The following is a 20,722-nucleotide window of genomic DNA, read 5'->3' on the forward strand; positions in this document are numbered from 1 at the left end:
TCTTTTCCAAGCCCTTTATACTGTATTTCAGTCATGGAGACAGGGGGGGATTACACATTTATACATCTAAAGTGGTGGTGTGCTACAACAGAACAATTACAGGAGGAGTTCAGCTTGACAGCTAGTAATTTCATTCAGCATGTTCAACTGAAGGAGATCCTAAAAGTTCGTGACTAATTAATGTTCCCATTATTCCCTTTTCCTGAAGAATATCCTACAGTATAAGATCTATATGTTACTCTCCTTCCTGGATAATGAGATTTATTTATTATAATTGAACATGAAAATTGACAATGGATTTAAATTCCATCTCCAGTAAAAATTCACAAATACAGTAACTGTGTTTCAGTACATTTTCCATTTAATTACACAGTTCACATACTCAAGTTCATTATAGAACCTTTTTTTCCCCATAAAATCCACTATTGTCAATACTGTGTTTGGAGAACAGTTATATTCATGCCTTCTAGTGTTAAAATCCTTCAGTCTTATTAGACAATTATAGATATCGGCCTTTTTGGTCTGTGACATTGCGGTCTCCTCCAGCAATTTCATGCGAAGGTCTTTTATCTATCGGCATGTCCTTCAACTTTTTCTTAGTTTTCACTTCCGTCACTCTCTATAGTAAAAAGTGAGCTAATTGAATTGGATACTGTAAGCCAGATAAATCCCTGAACCAGTGGTTTAACCTAATGATTGTGCAAACATCATGAAAGTATGTGTATGAAAGTGTACAGGATATGATGAATTAATTTAATAGTATCTTGAATCCTGGTACAGAATATCTTTTTTTTAAAGTGCAATAGTTCCTAAGTTTAAGGAAAACATTCCTCCTGTATTTGTACTGTAGAATTACTTGCAAAAGCATTCATCCTCTGCCATTGATATCTCATTGTGTATACAAATGCTTTATACCTTTTGTCTTTGGGGTCCGAACAGGAGACGTTTTCTAATGTCTTGTTCACAATTCGGGTCATTCAAAAAAATCGATGCAGTTTAACTGGGAGTGGTGCCTATGTTCATTTCGAAGGTTCTTTTTGTAGGATTTGATACATTGCATCTTGATTCAAAACTGTACGAATGAATGAGCCTTTTTTAATATATAGTTGGGGTATCTTTGGAATGGGTGGAATACTATTATATAATAGTATATTTCCATATGTATTATGGATATCATTAGCATGTCCTGTAATTGAAGATGACCAGTAGAGCAATTACCTTTCGTATATATTGCATGCCTTTTTTGTATGTTGGAATTAGGGAAAGTAGAAATCAGACAAAAAAAGTAGGTCAGACAGGATATTAGATTGCAATTACTGTGATGCACTGTGTGCTCCCAGCTTCCGAGCTGGGATTCCTATGGAACCGCACCTGAATCCTGAAAAAAGTTAGAGGCATGAGTCCTGGTCCTTAACCAGCAGTGGGTATACAGCTATTTCCATTGCAACCTGACCACACTAACACTCATTCCATTCCTGGCCTTTCAGAACGTGTCTGCAGCAGTGGAGTCCCACAGGTTTTTAGAGGGCGCTGAGAGGGCGCTACACTTTGTGTAAAAAAAAAAAACCAACTGGAAACAAAAACTAAGAAAAACACCAAGTAGAAACTGCCTTCAAGGGAACATCTGAGACGGGATTTTAGAAACAGACTGGCGGTGCAGCATCTGTGGCAAATCAGTGTTACTTGTTGTAATGGATATTTTGTCTTGGTAAGTCAACTTTTAGATTCAAGAATTAAGTTCACCAGACTTATTTCAGCTATGTGAGTTATGTGTAATTGTTATTTTTAAAGTCTCAAGCAAAAAGTTCAAGGGTGAGTTCCTTTTTGTTTTTTTGTTCCCATCAAGCGGCTCCTTTTCTTCCAAAACCGCAGAACTTTTTACGCTCTCGGTATATTAGCATACTGTTTATCAAGAGCATTCGGCCTCGTGAGTATGGCGACGAGCTTCCGATGGGAAGCCTCTGGCTGGGCAGCGATCGGTCTCCTACTGCAGTGCGTGTTGTGGGTGGTAGACAAAACGCAGAGCTTGTCCTTTACAGGTTTCTCAGGGGTTTACAACCGAAACTATTTCAGCAGGTCCAATTGGTGCCCTTTGAGTTTGAACATTGAAAATGCAACAGGTTTCATTCTGATTCTGTGAGTCTTTGGTGTTCTAATACATTTTCACAGTTGAAGCCTGGTTTTTTCTCTTCCTTCTCCCTGCATAGTTCATTAACAGGGGTCTACTGTTAGAGTAACAGACTAATAGGACTAACAAGAGATGCATGCTTTGCACTGTCTTGGCATCAACTGGATGATCAAAAGATATTGAGGTTCTATTCAGTTAAAATCTGTACAAGCAGCAGCATCTGATGAGCATGCACTGCTCCAAAATAATTTATTAATAAATATATTCATGAATAATTTATTAATACCGTATTTTGGAGCAGAGTGCACATCCAGTTTATTTTGATGCTTTTACCAAATGGATATCAGCCATTTCTTGCTATTGTATTACAAGTCAGTGGACATTTGACAAAAAGTTGTTAAAACAATGGGGGTAAAGAGAGTAAAGCAGTTTTTGGTCTTTATTTTAAATCACTCAGCACCCCTTTAAGTGTATAGTGATCTGATGCGGTTTAACAATTAAACATCTGAAAGACGTGTCTTCATTGAATTGCTGTTTTTCTCCTCCATTAGTAACTGAAATATGGCAGTCAGGTGATCATTCCCAAATCTCTCTCATTTTAAATCTACCAGAGCTTTCATTTGGCCTCCAGTGTGTCATTTGCACCTTTTGATTATTTTTGCTGCAATGGTTTATAACAGATCTGCTAGCATTGTAAATATCATTCCATCACAATACTGTATATCCATGCAACTGTCCATAACCAAAAACTTCAGTTTAAAGTGTACAGTGCTGTAGTGGTCTCAATGTACAAATGCTTTATTTTCTTAATGGAGCAATGGATGTTTCTCCAAGATCTGTTTTGCTCCAACAAAGGGAATTTCAGACAAATGATCCGCAAAACCTAAACTGATTTAGCAGTAAGTGTTTTTGAAATTGCTTTAATGATGCAATGATAACCTAAACATCTCATGTACTGTACAGTGTTACATTATTGAAATCTGCTGCCACCTCTGATGCACCGTGTAAGATGCTTCCAGGTTTTCCAATGAGAACAATGAGACACGGCAGGAAAGAGGAGCACAACGTTCGTGTCAGGTCTCCTTAAGCTCTAGGATCACCAAAGGGAGAGATGCAACGCAAGGTTTCTGATCCATGGATTAGCTCAGATAAAGTTCTGTCTCTATTTAGATTCATCAAGAGATTACTGGTTAACATTCTGATTTACTACTAATCATAAGTCTTATACAGTAGGTCCGTACGTTTGCAGCCTTCTTCAGGAACAATTGCCCAAGACCCTCAAGAGCAGAGATCACCATTCGCTGGTAGACCGAAAGTTTTGATCACTCCTGCCTGCCCTTGAAAAGAATATTTGAAAAATAAACCAAGAATAAAATGGATTTGTCTGACTAGATAGGAGTTGCTTTCTTTAAACAGTTTGGACTTTTTTCATATTTGACTTTGGAAACCTGAGCCACAGTCTGAAGAAAAAACAATCCAGAAAGTGATTGAGATGCACATGTTCAGTTTACTGCTGAGTAAGGGGTGGTTAAGATTTTGGAAGCTGCTCACTTTCACACTGTGCTGAGTTCTTTGGACATGTGCCTGCTTTACTTCAGCACTCTTAATGAATATTCTCTTTCATTGAGGCGCAAGGCAGCCTCATGGAATCTGAATCTTGTTTCTTTTTTGCCCATTGACCCTAAGGTACTAAAAGGCATTCGTTACTGTAAGAGGATTAGCTTTGTCTTCTCTGCACATCCAGTTACTGTGTATTAAAGGTGTCTTTTCCATGTAGGTGTTAGAGTGATCTGCATGTCCTTTCAGTTTGATCTTAGGTGTGATTAGCGCTGCCACAGAGGAGAGAGTGAGAGATTTTGATAGGAGTGCTATTTTAAAGGAGATGGGAAGTTTGCCAGAAGAATAAAGGTCTGAAAGCCCTGGGCTGTTTCTTAAAGTGCAATACCATGACCCTCTGTGTCCTTGCAGACCAGGAGGAAGGTGAAGGACACTTGAAGAAAGTTCTCCCTGAATTCTGAGGAACACACCCCAGCATTAGTTGCTCCTAAGTTTTGCAGGGCAGAAGGATGGAGGCAGGACGTGTGGCCACCAGGATGTAAGGATCATTCTGTGGCTCATGAACCACTAACTTTTAATCTCTCATCCAGTGTGGGGGAGATGCAGCTTCAGGAGCTGTTTCGGCAGGGGGGAAAATATGTGGTGTCAGATAATGGAAACATAAACAACTGTGAACTGCAACACGGGGCCTCTAAGAGGAAATGGACCTAGTAAGAAAGGAAACCCACGTAAAAACTGGACAAAAACATATTGTCCTACTTTGAAGAGAAACTGCTACTGCCCGACAGAGCTGCAAGAACGCTTTCAAGGTTTGCTAGAGCAGGGGCAGGCCTCTGATCCATTGCTTTCCTGATCCTGTTTCTTAAGGATCATCTGGGGGAAAAAAAGACGTGGAATGGATTTGACCCATTGTTGTAGAGCAGGGGCCCCCAATCCAAGCAAGTTTTCCAGGTCCCTTTTAAAGCATCAACTCCCGAACAGCTGTGGGAAGTTGATAAATTGGTCTAGGTAAGGCAATTTGTTTGGTCAGTTGGTTAAAAGCCAAGCTGAACTGTAGAGATACATTGGTCCTCTAGGACCAGGATTAGGTACCTGTGCAGTAGAGGCAATGGCAAAAACAGTTTGTCCTTTCCCTGTGTGTTCTCTGGTTGTTTTGACTTTGGAGTTGAATCCAATTTGTCACTTTGAAACTCCTCTGCATTTGATTAGGGAAAACATAAAAACATGGGATGCACAGCAAAGAGTTTTCCTCTCAAGAAAAGGTGATTTTCCTTGTAGATGTTCAGTTCAGATGGTTCATGTGGTTCTACAGACCAGTGTGACTGATGCGCGCGCACACAAAAATTACTTATGTATAAAACAGGATAGTCTCAGCTGCAGGAAAAATACAGGCTGATGCATCTTGTGTATTGTATTGACTTTGCATTGGGTTTTTAGGATCTGCTGTCTGTGTGGGTTGTTCATGTCAAGCCCTGAAATCTTCAGCTACAGGAGGATACAATGCCCCGCAAGAAGCGATTATGCCTTTATCACCCCCCAGTCAAATGAATTCGCCTTGTTTTCTTTAAGGGTGTTAGCATGACCTGCATCCTAAGTCCATGACATCAGCTCCTTGTGCTGGGGCCCCCCTAGAGAGCTATTCTAACATTGCCCTTGGTGTCAGCAGTAAGAGTTCCGCTGAGTATAATGTGAGGAAATAGCAGAGACCAGTGCCTGCATTTTCATCGTAATTGCTCTTCCTTAGCCTATTTAAGGATTTTTTAAGAGAACACGGGACATTGCAGAAGAAAATGAAAAGTTGCGCTTAATGCAGTGGGATTACAGGAGTGGAATGGAAGTGCTGGTGTGGCCTGGGACGGCTGTGAAGAGTTCACAGTGGTGAGGCTGTGGTACGCAGTGGGAAAGTTCACTGACGGACAGGCCCCTATTAAACTGTTTTTGAAGGAAGTTTGGTTTGGCAGGGAGGCTGTAAAAACATATTGGAACCTTACCCTGCTACTCTGAAGATTCCAACGAGAGACTTTGGGAGCTTTTTCCTTTTAATTAGAATGGGGGTGGGGGTGGGGGAAGAAACGTTTTAAATTATTTGTTTGCTTTTTTTTCCCTGAGATGTCCATCGCAGTTTGTACTATAGCTGCAGAATTTGAATCTGCAGAGATGATGATGTTTGCATAGGGTCCTTTTCTGAAAATCCTGTCCTTTTAAGAAAGCAGCTGGTTGGTCAGTTCTCTCTGAGCTTGTGCCCTCTTCCTAAGACGTTCTATTTGGGGTGAATGAGTTCTCTGTGTGTATGCGGTGGACTGGAGCATCCTATCCAGACGGTAGTTCTGCCTTGTGCTCTGTACATCCATGATAAGCTAAGGGTCCCACTGAACCTTAATGTGAGTTAGGTAGCTTTGAGGTAGTGTATGGATCAATGAACCAAGGACTGACTTTGGCATAGGAGCCTTTTAAAGGCTTGCAAAGACATTAATGCATGTTAAATAAGCAGCTTGTTCTATTACCTATGTTCCGAAATGTTAACGCATCTCTTTTCATTCGTTTCAGATTGGTGAAAGCCCAAGCAGTGCGTGGGCACCTAACTTAACTTTTCTAATCCTCTTTTTTGAAGTGACTGTTGTATAAGTTGTTCAAGCAAAAGCGGCTCTTAACTGCCTGTTTCCGAGGAGAAGCTGTGGATTTGAGTGTCAGTGACAATCGTGTAGATAAAACAACCACCTCTGGGCAAAGTCAGGTTGTTGCAGAAGTCAAGCCACTGCCTATTGGAAAAAGTCAAGTGGGATGAAGCTCGCGTTTCAAGTACTGTAGCTGAGGTTGATAGGCAAGACACCACAAGTCCTAGCAAAATATATACACAAAGCAACAAATGCTTTAATTATATGTTCTAATGACTTAATTGCAATCCGACAGAAGAAAGGTAGAGTGCTGAAACCCAGAGATGAAAAAGGAACACACAAGTGTCTTGTCGTGTCACCAAGGAGGGGAAAACAGGCTTAGTAAGTTGTGCACGCTGTCAAAGCAGCCCAGTTTTGACAAACTTTGACGTGCTTTAATTTCCATTGAGGGTGGGTAATTAAGTCAAAACGCAACGCCTTCTGGTGAGCAAAAAATCAGATAGTTTAGTGTGAAAACTATCTTGACATGGTAGATAATTTGTGCATGACTGGTTACCTGAATTTGTTCCAGTGGACCTCGTGAACTTTTGTCAACTTCTAAATTCCTATTCCAGTCCTCAGTTTGAAACAAGCTCGTTGCTCTTCCAGCAGGACTGTTGGAGAAAGAACCAGGATAACATCAGTCACTTTTGGCTTTGGGAGTTGTGTGTTGTTGCTGGCCGAGTGTCACAGTGGCTCTCGTCACCAGTTTTGCTCCAGTCAGCTGTGTGGTTGACAGTCTGGCTTCAGTGCTGAAGTATTTTGTGTCGGAACTGAAACAGAATCAGCTCTGTTCTTCGTACACAGATTCTCTCCCACTGTGAGAACAATGCAAGGCACAAGGGGTGAGCACAGCAGAATACCTTAAATGTTCCACGTGTCTATATTGTGATACAGCCTTGACTGAGAAGACCGGCTGAAATTCTAGCCTAGGTGCACTGAAAGCAATACAGGACTAGAGGTGACTGTGAAGGGCTTTTGGCCCCAAATTGTGAAAACCCCCCAACTTGTGATTTCTAGCAATACACCCGAGCAGCCGGTAGAATTAGAGGCACATGAATTCTTTATTCTCTGGCACACTTTTGGTGAGAGGAGTAATAATCCAGGCACACATGGTTAAACAAATATTTCTTACAATGACACAAGACAAACCACACTACACACAACGAAACTTACAACACACAAGTTACTCTATGTATGGTATTTACAAACAAGGCGTTTCAGAGGCCTAATATTCTGGTCACCCAGAAAACACCAGACTGCTACTAAGCATTAAAGTCTTAATCCCTACAGAGGCCACATAAGAGATGAGCTGCTTTCTAACCAAGTACAAAGCAACTTGGAACTTGCTCTCTCAACACCCCAGATGCCACAAAAAAATGGGAGCCTATATCTCGATCCATAAAAATGCACCCTAAGCAGGAAAGGCATTTCCAACTGAGGTATCTTTTACCCAGGAAACCGAAGCTCCCTAAAACACAGAATAGGACGCTCTCTCTAACAAGGTTCAAATACTTAACTCCAGTCAGGTTTAGTTTCATGATGGTCATGAAGCAGGGGCTCTAGTCTGGCGCAACTCCTCCGGAGTCCTCTCTCTTCCTGTACTTGTTTATTCCTCTTTCTCTCCATTCTGTGCTCTTAATGTGATCTTATATTGTGTGTGTCTGTACTGCTCCTTGACAATCATTAATCCACAGCTTAACTACTAAGGTAAACTCTTTTTTTCTGCTCAAGGGACCCCCCACACCTCAGCAAACATCCTCTGGGCTTTGAAGTGAGAAGTGTTTATTCTTCCAAGTGTCACAGACTTTTTGCCAAAATCTAAGCGCCACTTCTCAGACACCTAATGCTGTAATAGTGTTTTGATCAAAGGTGTTGAGACCAACAAACCTAAGTACTGTAGGTAACCTCCGGAGTGAACAATCAAAGAATAATTAGAAATGGATTTTCCTCAGGCACAGATACATCTAAACTAGTTACAGCCCTGCAAGCAGCGGAGTACAGTATATATCTTACAGCCCACACTGTGACAAATTACAGTAATGTATCTTCCATATTGCTCTACTACAGTTGCTTTTTCCATTCACCTTGTACTGTAGCACTGCTTGGAAGGATGCAGAAGCAGCAAGGGTGTTTTTAGGCACTGGTTAGGACCTTTGCAAAAAAATTTTCTAGAAATGAAATGCTGACCTACTGCTCTGAACCTCTTGCCTAGTTTAGTGACAACACTTTCCTGCATTTTGAAGAAAACTTCTTAAGTTGGCTGCTCTTTAGTAGATACCTTCAGACTTCTCGAAATCCCTAAGATCATGACATTCTGTACCCCTTACTGTGCCATCTGTTTGTGGTGTATGTGAGTGACCCCAACTTGGGATGAATTTGATACCTTAGCATCACAATAATGAGTTTTCTTCATTCCATTCATCAGTATTGCTTAACCCATGTTTCATTTGTCTGTGGTCCACCTACTGAGAGCTAAGGAAGTTTTTAATGCTGGACACAGATGCATGCCTGTGACTTCTGGGGTGTACAGAAATGTAAAATGCAGGATACTATTTATATCCAAATATCTACATGCTCTGGGTCTTTGTGTAGTTGGTAATTGGTAAAAATGGCTGACCACTGATCTCAGTGGCAGACCATAATAAACTTTGAAAATTATTATATTTGACCTTAGTGATTGATTCATAGCTCAGGAAGACCATGCTACTTAAGTAAGATTGCAACATGAAACCTGACCTCCTACAATGTTGGTATGAGGCATTACTTTCTGGTCTTGAAATTCTTACCATAAATGTGTAGTATTCTCTGTCAACAATGTGCTGTCTGTAGTTTTATTGAGTCTCCCATTTTGCTCTGAAACAAAACAGTGTTGGCTAGCAAATGGAATGTTTCATCCAACATTAACTCGATTAACAACTGTTTACTACATGCTAAAAGATTGTCGTAACTCCTGTAATAGTAGTTTTTACTGGCTGCCCCTATATTAAAGGAAGGCTATGGTTTCCAATGTTGTCAGTTTTTTCTGAAGGACAGTTTAGCTGTGTTTACTAGTTGTGATGTTTGACCCTTGGTTTATTTATTGTGTGTTGTTTTTGGCAGGAGAGAACTCATATTCCTGTCAGAAAAGGAAAGGAATTTATTGTTTGGGTTGGGAAGCTGGCGGCTGAGCAGGAATGAGAGAGATTTGTTTTTCCTGGCACTAGTTTTTTAGCTTGCTTGCTCTCCCTTTTCCCTCATTCTTTTCCTTGCCTGCCTCTCTTTCTCTCTCTCACCCTCCCTCTTTCCTGTTTCTTACTCCTTTTCTCTCTTTATGAAAGAGTTTTCTTCAGCTGAGTCCTGTACATACCTCTGACCATAGTACCACAGTAACAAACAGAGAGAAGGCTACAAATCTCAGCATGTAACTTAAGGACTTTAGAAAAGGTGATGCATCATTCAGTCTGTTCTTCTGGTTGCAGACTGGTTGCTAGTTCCACACAACCCCACACAGTAGAATATTGACATTTGTAGTTTTTAGAGGTCTCCTTCTTCCCTGAAGTTTTCTGGTTTTTATTCCAGATGAGGAATCCCACAGTGTACTGTACTTCATCTTATTAGGATTAGGTTTCCTTCCAGTTTATAGCTTGAAGGGTGCTGTTGACTGTTCCCTAAAGTACTGTATTAAATTCCTCCACTTCTTCAGGTGATTAGACCAGTTGGGTAAACTAAATCCTAAATGTACTTCAGGTCTCCAGGAAATGCGTTTGAGCCCCTGGCTTAAAGTGTATTCCCATGGTTTGACTGGGCAGTACTGTACTTTTTTAGGAATACAAATATATGAACAAAATCCCATTGTAGTCAGACATTATTTACAGTACTTCCAGTCAAAAGAGTATGAAATAATCACAGTGAGCTCAAAGCTTGAACAGAATTTGCATTTTAATTGTTCAGGAGCTCCTGTTCTAGTCTGATTTTGGTCTTACTTGTGCCGCAATATCATTTCTAAGACTAGAGAATTTCCCATACACCCTGCCCCAACGCCAGAATTTTCTGACAGCAGAAGTACACATGGACTTTGTTACATTGCTCTAGTTATACAGTACTTTCAGAAGCTTTCCCAAGCTTCTAGGGCTTGGAGCATGTGTGTTTGATCACAAGATGAAGACGAAGAACATACAAGAACACACAAAGTGCTGAATGACCTTATTTTATTCATAACCTATATAGTGAATTAGGCATTTAGTAATTGATCACATTCAGCTGTTTCTTGAATGAAGTCATGACATCAGCTAGGTAGCTTGTTCCATACTCCTTCAGCTGCTTGGGTAAAAGGTGCCTCCTATTTATTCTGTTTTAAACACACTTCTATGTACTGTAGCATGGAGAACTAGTTTAACACTAACTTATAGTTCAGTCATTAAAAGCCTGTTATCAGCCTAATGGATGCTGGGCCTTAGTGAACTGGATGATCCATTACTAGATCTTACCAATCCATAAGGAAGATATTATTTTGAGCATTAGGACTTGTAGGACATGATTCCAACTGTCTTGTACATCACTGTTTACAGCTCAAGGCACTCACTGGAGCCTACTGTATGTGCTCCAGTGGTTAAGGTGCATCAGTGTTTTTCTCGGGAGGTTCCCGATTTTAAATGTCTGCTACATGCTCATGGTTCTCGGCCCTGAACAAGTATCCATTGATGTTAAGAGTAAAGGAGAAGATTTCAATCATTCAGGCCCACTTGTGATGAAACTGCCTCTGAGTTCTAGGTGGATGTAGAGCCATACAGAGTATTGCTGCTCCAAAAAAGCATGGCATTGGATGAATATTTAGCTTACTATTTCTCATTGCTGAGAGGCAGAAAAACCTAAATAGTCTTCTGTTTGTTGCATGTAAAATCAAAGTTAGCAGCAAAGGATAGTTATTCAATCCTTATTAGGACTTACTAGTGCAACATAACTAGCTTTGGTAAGTGAAGTGGGTGTGTATAGGGTCTTACAAGTCATATCCTTGAAACGTATTCTCTGTAAGAGACCAACAGTATACAGTATATACTGCATATGCTTCAGACAGAATTTGTAATACCATGCCAGATCATCTGAAAGCTATTCTTGTCTACTCTTTGTGGTAATATGATGTTGCATCATATACTGTATGCAAACAGTGGACTGCTACTAATTACCTCCAGAGCCCTGAGATGGCCTGTGATTTGACATTCAGTGCACATACAGTATACGGGCTGCACAAGCTCTGCAGAATAGCAGTGCTCCAGGATAAGAATATCAGTTTTTGGAATGGATGTCCAACCCACCCTAACATCATTTCACCTCTCTTCAGAGCCCAGAGTTGCAGTCTTTAGTTTTTTTTATGCTTTTTGGTTTGCATTTCCTAAAGGAATTCAATTCCATCCTAAACCCTAAATTCATCTGCAAACCAAAATGATATTTCTTGTCCTGTACTCAAGTGTGTTTTTGTCAATCCCATGTGTATAATAACGTCAGTGTGGTAAATTTCACATTTTTGGGACGTGGGAACACAGTTTGTTCCTTTTAGGGCAATGAATTTAGTCTAATTCAGAACAGATTCACTGAAAGTAACCAATAAGATATATAAGTATAAGCAAGAGAGCTTTTAACTAAATTCAGTTTTGAAGAAACATTTATCTGTTAATTCAAACTGGTTATTTAGAGAAAAGAAACACATTTCACTGGTGTTAAAAGCTTTTGAAACCCAATCTCTTTTTTTTTTTCTTGGAATACATGTGCTAAGCAAAGTTGTTTCACACGCTACAGGTATACGAGTTTGAATAAGTAGGTCTAATTCTTATAAGGTACTTTTAAATATCTGTACACTTCAAAGGAGAAGTGACTATTGTGCATCACATACTGGGAGGGTTGAGTTGCATTTTCATTCTTTGACAGTGCTCAGTTTTACGACTAGGTTTGTGGTGAGGATTATCCATTGGATATTATATGGAGACCAGTTAAGGGTATTTCTGGTTGAACCCGAGAAGCAATCAACAATTTCCATTCCTACGCCCAGTCTGTGGTACCTCAATAAAAGGCGATTAAAGAACAACGTTGTCTAGCCCTGAGGCAGGAGGGGAGTAATGGAATGCCCTAATCCAGGCAGGACACCACCTTGACATCTATCAATATAACTCTGGAGACTGGATGTGCATACCTGTCTTGGGCACGTCTCCCAATGCACCAGGACTATACAGTACCTTTTGTGATGGAAGGCTAGCTCTCACAGGGAGTTTAAATAAGTTTCTGGGAATATCGTCACTATAGCTCATCTTGCATTTTAAGACTTATTACTTAGAAAGCATGTTCTGATCCCAGATTAGTGCAGAAATGTGCAACTTTGCAGGACTTGTTAATGCTTTCACTGCTTCTGCCTTAATAGGTAAAGTAGACAATCAGAATTTGGGGAGTCTAACAGCCAAGCCACAGTTCTCTAGACTGCTTTGCTTCTTTTAAATGTTTTTTTTTTCCGCTTGTGGATAAATCATAATGGATGCTTCAAACAAAATTAAAAAATGGTCCTTCATGCTTCTTTTTCGGCAAGAAAAAGACTACGTCCATAATGCACAAGGCAGTGTAGAGTCCTGTGATGGGCTGTTTGCGTAATCTCAGTTTAGGTTCAAGTACAGTAGGTGCAGAAGCAGTATTGTATTTATTTGGCTCATGCTTTTAACCAAATTGACTTAGATTATGCATTTAAACAGCTATGTGTTTTACTGGAACTGAATATAGTGCCATGGTCAAGAGTATAAAAGTAGACCTAAGAGTTCTAAACCCACAACACTCCTGTTATGAGTTCTGAACTCTTAACTACTGCTCTGCTGGCAATATTAATTGGCATTTTCTTCAGTCCTTTTTAACCCACTGTCAATTTGACTAAGAATAAAATTGTTTTTTTTGTTTAGTGTTCCAATTCACATTACTCTTTGTAAGAGTCTTTTTGATGCATTCCATTTCTTTGTATAACCTGACTGCAGTGAAAAGGGTATTCTTACTTTCCTTTTGTCATCTGACATCTCTTTTGTACGGGGCCTCATATCGAAAGAGGAGCAGTTCCTCAACTGATTTTTTTTTTTGTGGTTTGTGAGTCTAAGTGAATTACTAACTGACTGTAAATGGGGAAATAGAAAAAAAAACCCTCAAAAGCATGAAATGTCTTTGTAACACCGTGGAAAATTTTGATACCATTGTCTTCCTAGCCCAGAGGGCACTGAAAGCAGGTCCACTGTGGAGGTAAAACTGGGGCATATCGGGTTCCTCAGAAACAATAGCCTCAGTATCGCAGTGATTACCTGAGTATTTTCCCACTGCAGTGTTGTGAAGAACAACAGTGTGGGGCTGTTAAACCCTTTTTGTGCGCATTTCCTCTTTCCCAGGACAACCTCACTCTGTTCCTCCGAGGCTGCGAAGAGCTGGGATTGAAGGGCACGCAGCTGTTTGACCCTGGAGATCTCCAGGACACATCCATCCGAGCCAACCTCAAGTAAGTGCGCAGAGTGGACAGCCTGTACACTTCCCTTCCTGTTCTGTTAGTCGTAGAAACTCAAACACCACTTTGAGAACTTTGTCTTCAGAAGAGCGGTCCTATGCCATACACCTAAAGGCAAGTTGTGGGCTGGGTGTTTACTCAGTTTGTAAACTCCGAAAATCAAGTCTTACTCGTACTTGTGCCTTATCTCAGTTGAGCAATGGTGCTAGAACACAACTGATTGTGTGAGAGCCTGATATAAACTGAGAGTTATGTGAAACCAAATTAAAACAAAAAAAATCCCAGCTCCTGGAGGCAGCGGTGAAGAAAAACCCCCCGTTTTAAAATGTTGTGCGACTGACTTCATTCTCCAGCGATCTGTAGAGAACAAAAACGCAACAGCGAAGAAAGAACCAAAACAGTGTTCAAATGCTTTCACGGATCTGAGACGAGTATCTGTGCCTCACGGAGCTGTCTGACTCGATTCGTGGCAGAGAGCAGTGTGTGCTCCCTGGGGAGGAGACTGTTAATCTGTATGCTGGCGATTCCAGATCCTGAAATGCTTTATGCCAGCTCACTTCTTTGCTGTGTGTACAACAAGCTAGCCTGCGTAGCACAGATTTAATGACATGCATCAGCTCTAGGAATGCTCCCTCAGAGCCTACTCCCCGGGAAAGTTTTACAAAGGAAAGCATTTTTTTTTAAATTTATAATTTATTTGCACTTGTGTTTATCCTAAATCATCATTGCTGTTATTTCACCAGTATGACAATATACAGGCATCTTCTATGACACTTTTGAATTGTAATTTACATGTGGTGTATTTACCCTGGTTGGTAACATCTCCTGAACTTGCCCTTTTATCCAGCACGTCCGTAACAGTAATCCTTCTTTTTCTAACTGGTCAGATCGAGTGAAGAGGTGAACAGTGTTCCCCGATTTTATCTGGACAAAGGAGGGCAATGTGTTTTTTTTTCTAAAGCAAATGGATTTCTGGGTGACAAGAAAAGACAGACACAATCATTTTCAAATATTACAGGAGACTTGTATTGTCGTTGAGCCTTCTCCCACAATATTTCCCCAAAGGTTTAAAAATCTCCTTTATTAAAAAGTCCTCAAAAGTGCCCAGAGGTTACTCTGCAGAAGTGTTACATAAACATAACCCTCTTTATAGCCTACCCATTTTAGCTCTTGAATGGCTGAGTTATTCCTGTCTTGGTACACAGAAACTGTCCTAGAGTGCTTTCATTTTCCTCGGGCAATCAAACTGGTTCTTCAGGTGGAAGAAAACAAGGGCAAGATGGAGCACATGACAGCGTTCACAAAGACGCGTTCTCGTCAGGTTTATTTATGGTCAAGTGCTGTATTTAATCTGGAATTGCATCGTTTGTCGTTGTCTTCATTTACATAATGCTACTGCTGTGTCCTGCTACCTTAAAATGTGTATCCCCTAAAATACTTACACTTTGATGCTCAGCAGATCCATGTCTGTGGTGTAAGCACTTTCTGTAAGGGATAGCTTCATCAGACTGAAAGTGATACACAAGTCGACACTACTGGGTTAGTGTTGTGGTGCTGCTTTATACTGAGCCACACTTATTATCTTTAGGGTAAGGGTTATCAATTTTAATATGGCAGGGTTCTGTATTTGGTGTCTACACCTGACATAAAAGAAAAGTGTAGAGACGAAAGTCTTTTACTGAGAGGTGCAGTCTTGTCAATTCCTGCTGAAATATTTCAACAATCCTTTCGCTTTTGGTGATATCTGTCAGCTGTTGAAAGGTTGGTGGGGTTGATCTTGTAGGTCTGTCGGTTTCGGAGCAGGTATCGAACACCTGTATTCATTATGTTTACCCTGGAATGAAGACAAGACCAGAAATATGTGCGAGACAGAAATATGTAATACAGCTGGGTCTTGTTGGAAACCTGACTGATCTCCAATATGAGTGACAGGCCATCAGGGAAAGCGCTGATATCATCATAATGACCTCACTCCTCGTGGAATTTGGGGGTTCGGAGGACTTGATAGGATTTAATAACGAGCGAGAAAAACAATCTGCCCCAGTGTTTGTTTTTGTTAACCACACTTGGGAACAAAGGCACAAGGGCCTACTGTTTGGTGAGACACAACAGAAACGGCCATCCGACTGGTTTGCGTTAAAGCAGATCTTTTGCAGTCTGAGAATCGTTTGTGGTTGGCGTTCCACTGGGTGTAACAAAGCTTTCATCAGAACAGCTGCTAGTGTGGAGACTGCTCGTGTTATGGCCATTACATTAACAGTCTTGTATGCCCACCCTTTCATATTTTTCCCCCATAATTGCCCTCTGTGTTCTCAGACACAAGTGTTGAAGTGGTAACAGATTAATGTTACAGTTGATAGCTCATTAGAATACCATTGCCTTTCTATAACGATGGGTACTTTTTCTTTCTGGCACAGGAAAGTGCGAGTTGATCCATTTAGTATCATAGTGTTACCCTTAATTGTTACTAAAGGTAAGGAACACTTGCACATTATTAATTGAATTAATAAAAGGGTAGAATAAAGTCTCATTAAGTACTTCTCTTTTTTTTGTTTGGAAGATTCCTAATTATATTTTTACAGTGTAAAAGTTGTAAGAATCTCTCTTGAGATTTAATTCTTCACATGAAAACGTCTGGGCAAGTTTGTCTTTAAATGTTTTGTGAATCCAGTTTTGAAACATTTCTCTTTAAATGTATTAAGTTGGGGTGTTTTTGAGTATTGTTTTGTCTGATTGGAGACTAGTCCTGTCCTGTGTGCTAGGTATTTCTGTAATAATTTAATTTAATCAGCTGTTACAGTGTTCTATTCAGCATGGTTTGCTGTGTGCTTATTTCAGGAGGACCAGATCCTTACTGAACATTCCTTCTGGATGTCACAGGTGAAATGTGTGAGGCTGCACTCTTAATACTGTGAACATCTGCTTTTCATTTGCCCGCCTTACAATGCAGTGTTCCTTGTGTGGAATCCTTCAGCCCTGCAGGGCACAGAAGCACTGGAACTGAATACTTCATGTTTAAGTTTTAATATGATGAAGTCAACTGAGAGAGCACACCAAAACAGTTATGAAATTAAAAGATCTGAATCAGTAAAGTAGGTTAAAATTAACTGTTTATCTTCAAATATGTTATTTAATAAAAGGAATTAAGGTCACTAATGCCAACTGCCTTGCCAATTAGATCTGGAATTTATATGCAGTATATTTGCGGTGGAGGAGAAAGTTTACTGTTGTAAGAATTTAGTAATACTTTTGGTAGAGTACCTTTTATTAAATAACATCTTAATTCTCTCGAGTCATGCTGTTAGCCAAAGAGTGATGAATTTCATGTCTTATATAACTGACCATGAGAAAAAGACATGCTTTTTTAAAAATAAAAATGCAGTCACACTCCTGACTAAATAAAGAAAATTGGCAATAAGAATCTTAATGAAAAATTCACAGATCACAGTTGCATTAGGAGTAGACAAAAAAAACAATATAAAAATGAAATGGTTACATGCATTATATGTGACCTTTTGGAACAAAACTGTATTGCATATACAGTATGGATTTAAGAGGATGACAGGGCTCTTCACTAACACTCTTAAACATTGGGAGAGTTGAACCAGTAAGCTAATTTCTTTTGGACTGAACCAAGAACAAAGAGCACATTGTGAAATTCAGGATAAAGATGTACAAATTAAGAGAATATGCAAAGCTGGGAATTGTTTAATACGGAAGTGTTTTCTCTTCAAAGAGTAGGATGGCAAATTGTTCAAATAGGTCAGTGAAAGCTCCAAGCTAATGGGCATGGACCAACAGAATGATTGAGAAAATCTGCAACATCTGTTCATCAGTGGACATTAGCAGACGTGGGCCAGGGTTCCTTTCTCAAGAGAAATCATCTAACAAAGAAACTTGTTTGCCAAAATGTGTAGAGAGCCCTGCAGTGTAACTGATCCTCTGGTCTGGTCTGAGTCATGCATTGATTCAGGTTTTCAGAATCCTCACGGACAACCCAGTGGACTTCTTCAGAGTCAACAGTGAAACACAAACCCCAGGACACAAGTGGGAACTGTGTGAAAAAGACTTGAGAGCTGAGACCAGAGGGGACTTCTGTATGCAAAGCAGTGTGGGAATGTGGAACAATTTTCCAGAACATCTGCAGTCTTAGAAGAAGATTTTGATTAATACAAATCAAATGAGGGAACAAGAAGTATTAAGTGTATATGACTTTTGTCAAAGCATAACATGTCCATGTTTAAATTAATATAATGTTACTGTTGTGTTGCCCTATTGGTATTTTTTCCTGAATGGTAAATGAATTCATTTTAATGTTTTGTTTTAGTGTGTATGCATGTCTTGTACCCTAGTAGGCTGATGTTTTTGACTTTCTGTAGCAGGAGAGAGTAAAGCATAGCCTCTCAAAATTCAGAGCCTGGTTTTGAGACCTGAAGGAAGGCGGAATCCAAAGAGCACAAATGATTTGTAGGTGTATACGGGGTTAGGAGTTAGTAGTTAGGAGCCAAAAAGGTCAGGCCCATAAAGGTGAGCAGCAGTTCTTTGAGTTTTGTTCCGAAATCCACATGGATTTCAAGGAAACAAAAACCAGGAGGTAGTCATGCACTGAACAGTTTTACTTTGCATTTTTCTGAGCAGTTGAATTCTGAACATATTGCAACTTTCTCAAATTCTTTTCTTGGCTTGATTATTGTAATGCAGTGGTTACCAAAATGCAGGCATTAGCTTCTCTACATCACTTTGAGATGTACTGTAGATGCATGTGTGTAGTGTGCTAAAGGTGGGGAAAAAAGAACCCTCCAGGACAATGTGAAATTTCAAATTTATGTATCAAAGACAGCACTAAGATTACTGACCTGGGTTCCTGGACAGTTTCCAGCAGCATCAGTAGTAACTAAAAATGACACGTTTGCATAGTTGTTAAAGCGCCCATTAGTCTGTCAGTGTTCAGATGTAAAATAAATGATTGCATCCATTTTAACATCTTATTGAGGATGAGGGAAATACCGTAGTACCTTATTAATGACATGATAGTTGACAACACAAGTTTGGGTATCATCATAGAAATGGAATCTGCTACTATCCCCATACCGTTTGTTACAGGGTCTTGGAAATGTATTAGGTGGGTGAAGTATGGACAGCCGATTGCTTCTCTGGGAAGGACTACAAATCACAAGGTCCCTTGCTCTAGCAGTAATGAGACTTGCAAAGCATGTGACCTTTGTGGATGACTTAAAAATAGGATGCAGAGACGTTGTACGAGTAGACATCAGTGAAAGGGATAACTAAGAGAAACAGTTTTTCATTGGGTAGAAGACCAGGCTAGAGGAAAAATTCTTCTGAGCAGTGAGGAAAAGCTTCTTAACAAAAGGGGAAGAAATTGGTTAGTATCGTAACTTCTGCAAAGAGAGGGTGGGGAAAACTAAAGACGTTCAGCAGTACCAAATTAATCTGGACATTCATGATCTGTCTTTCCCTTTCCTGGTTATCTGCTGTACCTCAAGGTCCTGCCAGCACAGGTTTCCCCCCGTGTACAGTAAATTACTAGTATAGTTGTGAAATAGTCACTTTAAAAAAACTTGTATACTCTACATCACTTGTGATTCAGCAAAATATGGCGCAGTCATTGAAAACCTTTGTGAAGCGAAAAATTGTGGGACCAACAACAGAACCTTGGAGGATGGTGGATGTAACCGACCTTGTTGAGGAAGAACAATCCTGAATTTGAACCAAGCAAGAAAATTTGAGTTTGGAAGCAAGAAAAATGCGCTGAAAGGTTTAAGGAATGCTTTCATTTCTGGAGCAATCTAATGTGGGAATTTGTTTTCTATTGAAAACTGGATGTGTTCATGTCCTTTTACAAATTTTAGCATTTTTTCCCCTTGTATTTTGCAGGTATAATGTAGTGGAACATAGTGAAGGAAAAGAAGTCTCAAAACTCATTTCCAGTAAACTTAACTTAATGAGAATAATATTTGGCGCTTGTGCAGTGTTGACTGTTTATTAAATCTGGGAGGTATGCCCAGTGAAGATAAAAAGATTTGTTTCTGGATTGTAAATTTCTACAAACAAGAAGATAAAGTTCTTCAAAGTCTACAAGCATGTCCAAATTTGTGATTCCTTTGAGCTTGAAGAGAAAAAAAGAAAGATAAACAAGTTTAATGAGTGCTGTGCATTCTTGGCTGTCCTTTTGACCAGTACTGCCTGAAGATTCTATTTTTAAATGCCAAAACAGCATTATGGACTGGCTGAAGGCTGTGCTGAGGACTTCAACATTTTGGACTTCTTTTTGAGTGTTTTTTTTCGAGGGAGGTTTTAAGACTGAAAAAGTCAAACTAAGCCAGTAAGTCTCCTGCCTAACAGTAATTCTGTGCTTTGTCCTCTTCCTAGGGGATCGGATTGCAGCAGAAAGCTAAAGAATGTAAGTACCTTTCTTTTGCTCTAGCCTTTTCCCTGTGTACCTTATGCAAGACAACACTGGAAGCAGTACCTTCTCACACTGGTCTCTGAAGAGCTGGAAAGTGCCATTTTTCATAAATCCCGTTAAAAAGCTGGTTCAGTGTCCACTAAACCTGCCTTTTCTGATTCCAGGTTTAATCTGTAGTGACCTCAGTATAGAGCCACTTCGGTTTGTTTGCCCAGTGGTGTCGCTGTTGAGAAGATGGAAGTACTGTAAATTGGAATCGCCAAATCTTGTTTTCAAATGCATTGTTTTGAATACTATTCCATCTGTTTGTTATAGACATTTTTAAAAATCTAGTTTTTCAAGAGAAAACAAGTTGCAAAATGTGCTAATAAACCTGGGGTGCATTCTGCTTACCATATCAAAACCACAGCTGTTCTTGTGTGTAGCTGCGATAACCTCTATGTGTGCCATGTGATTTA

At 39.9% G+C, this 20,722-nt stretch overlaps 1 protein-coding gene across 16 annotated transcripts in view; it reads left to right on the top strand.

The window, feature by feature from the left end:
* The window catches only part of limch1a (LIM and calponin homology domains 1a), a 148,464-nt gene that overhangs the window by 65,989 nt on the left and 61,753 nt on the right, over positions 1-20,722 (top strand). For all 16 annotated transcript variants that reach the window (XM_088623651.1, XM_088623679.1, XM_088623688.1 and 13 more), the window contains 2 exons: positions 13,725-13,831; positions 20,228-20,258. In XM_088623651.1, coding sequence (XP_088479777.1) covers positions 13,725-13,831; positions 20,228-20,258 — 138 coding nt within the window. The remainder of the gene's footprint in view (positions 1-13,724; positions 13,832-20,227; positions 20,259-20,722) is intronic.

Source organism: Lepisosteus platostomus, chromosome 1 (genome assembly GCF_059453375.1).
Source record: "Lepisosteus platostomus isolate fLepPlt1 chromosome 1, fLepPlt1.hap1, whole genome shotgun sequence".
In the NCBI taxonomy this organism is placed as follows: Eukaryota; Metazoa; Chordata; class Actinopteri; order Semionotiformes; family Lepisosteidae; genus Lepisosteus; species Lepisosteus platostomus.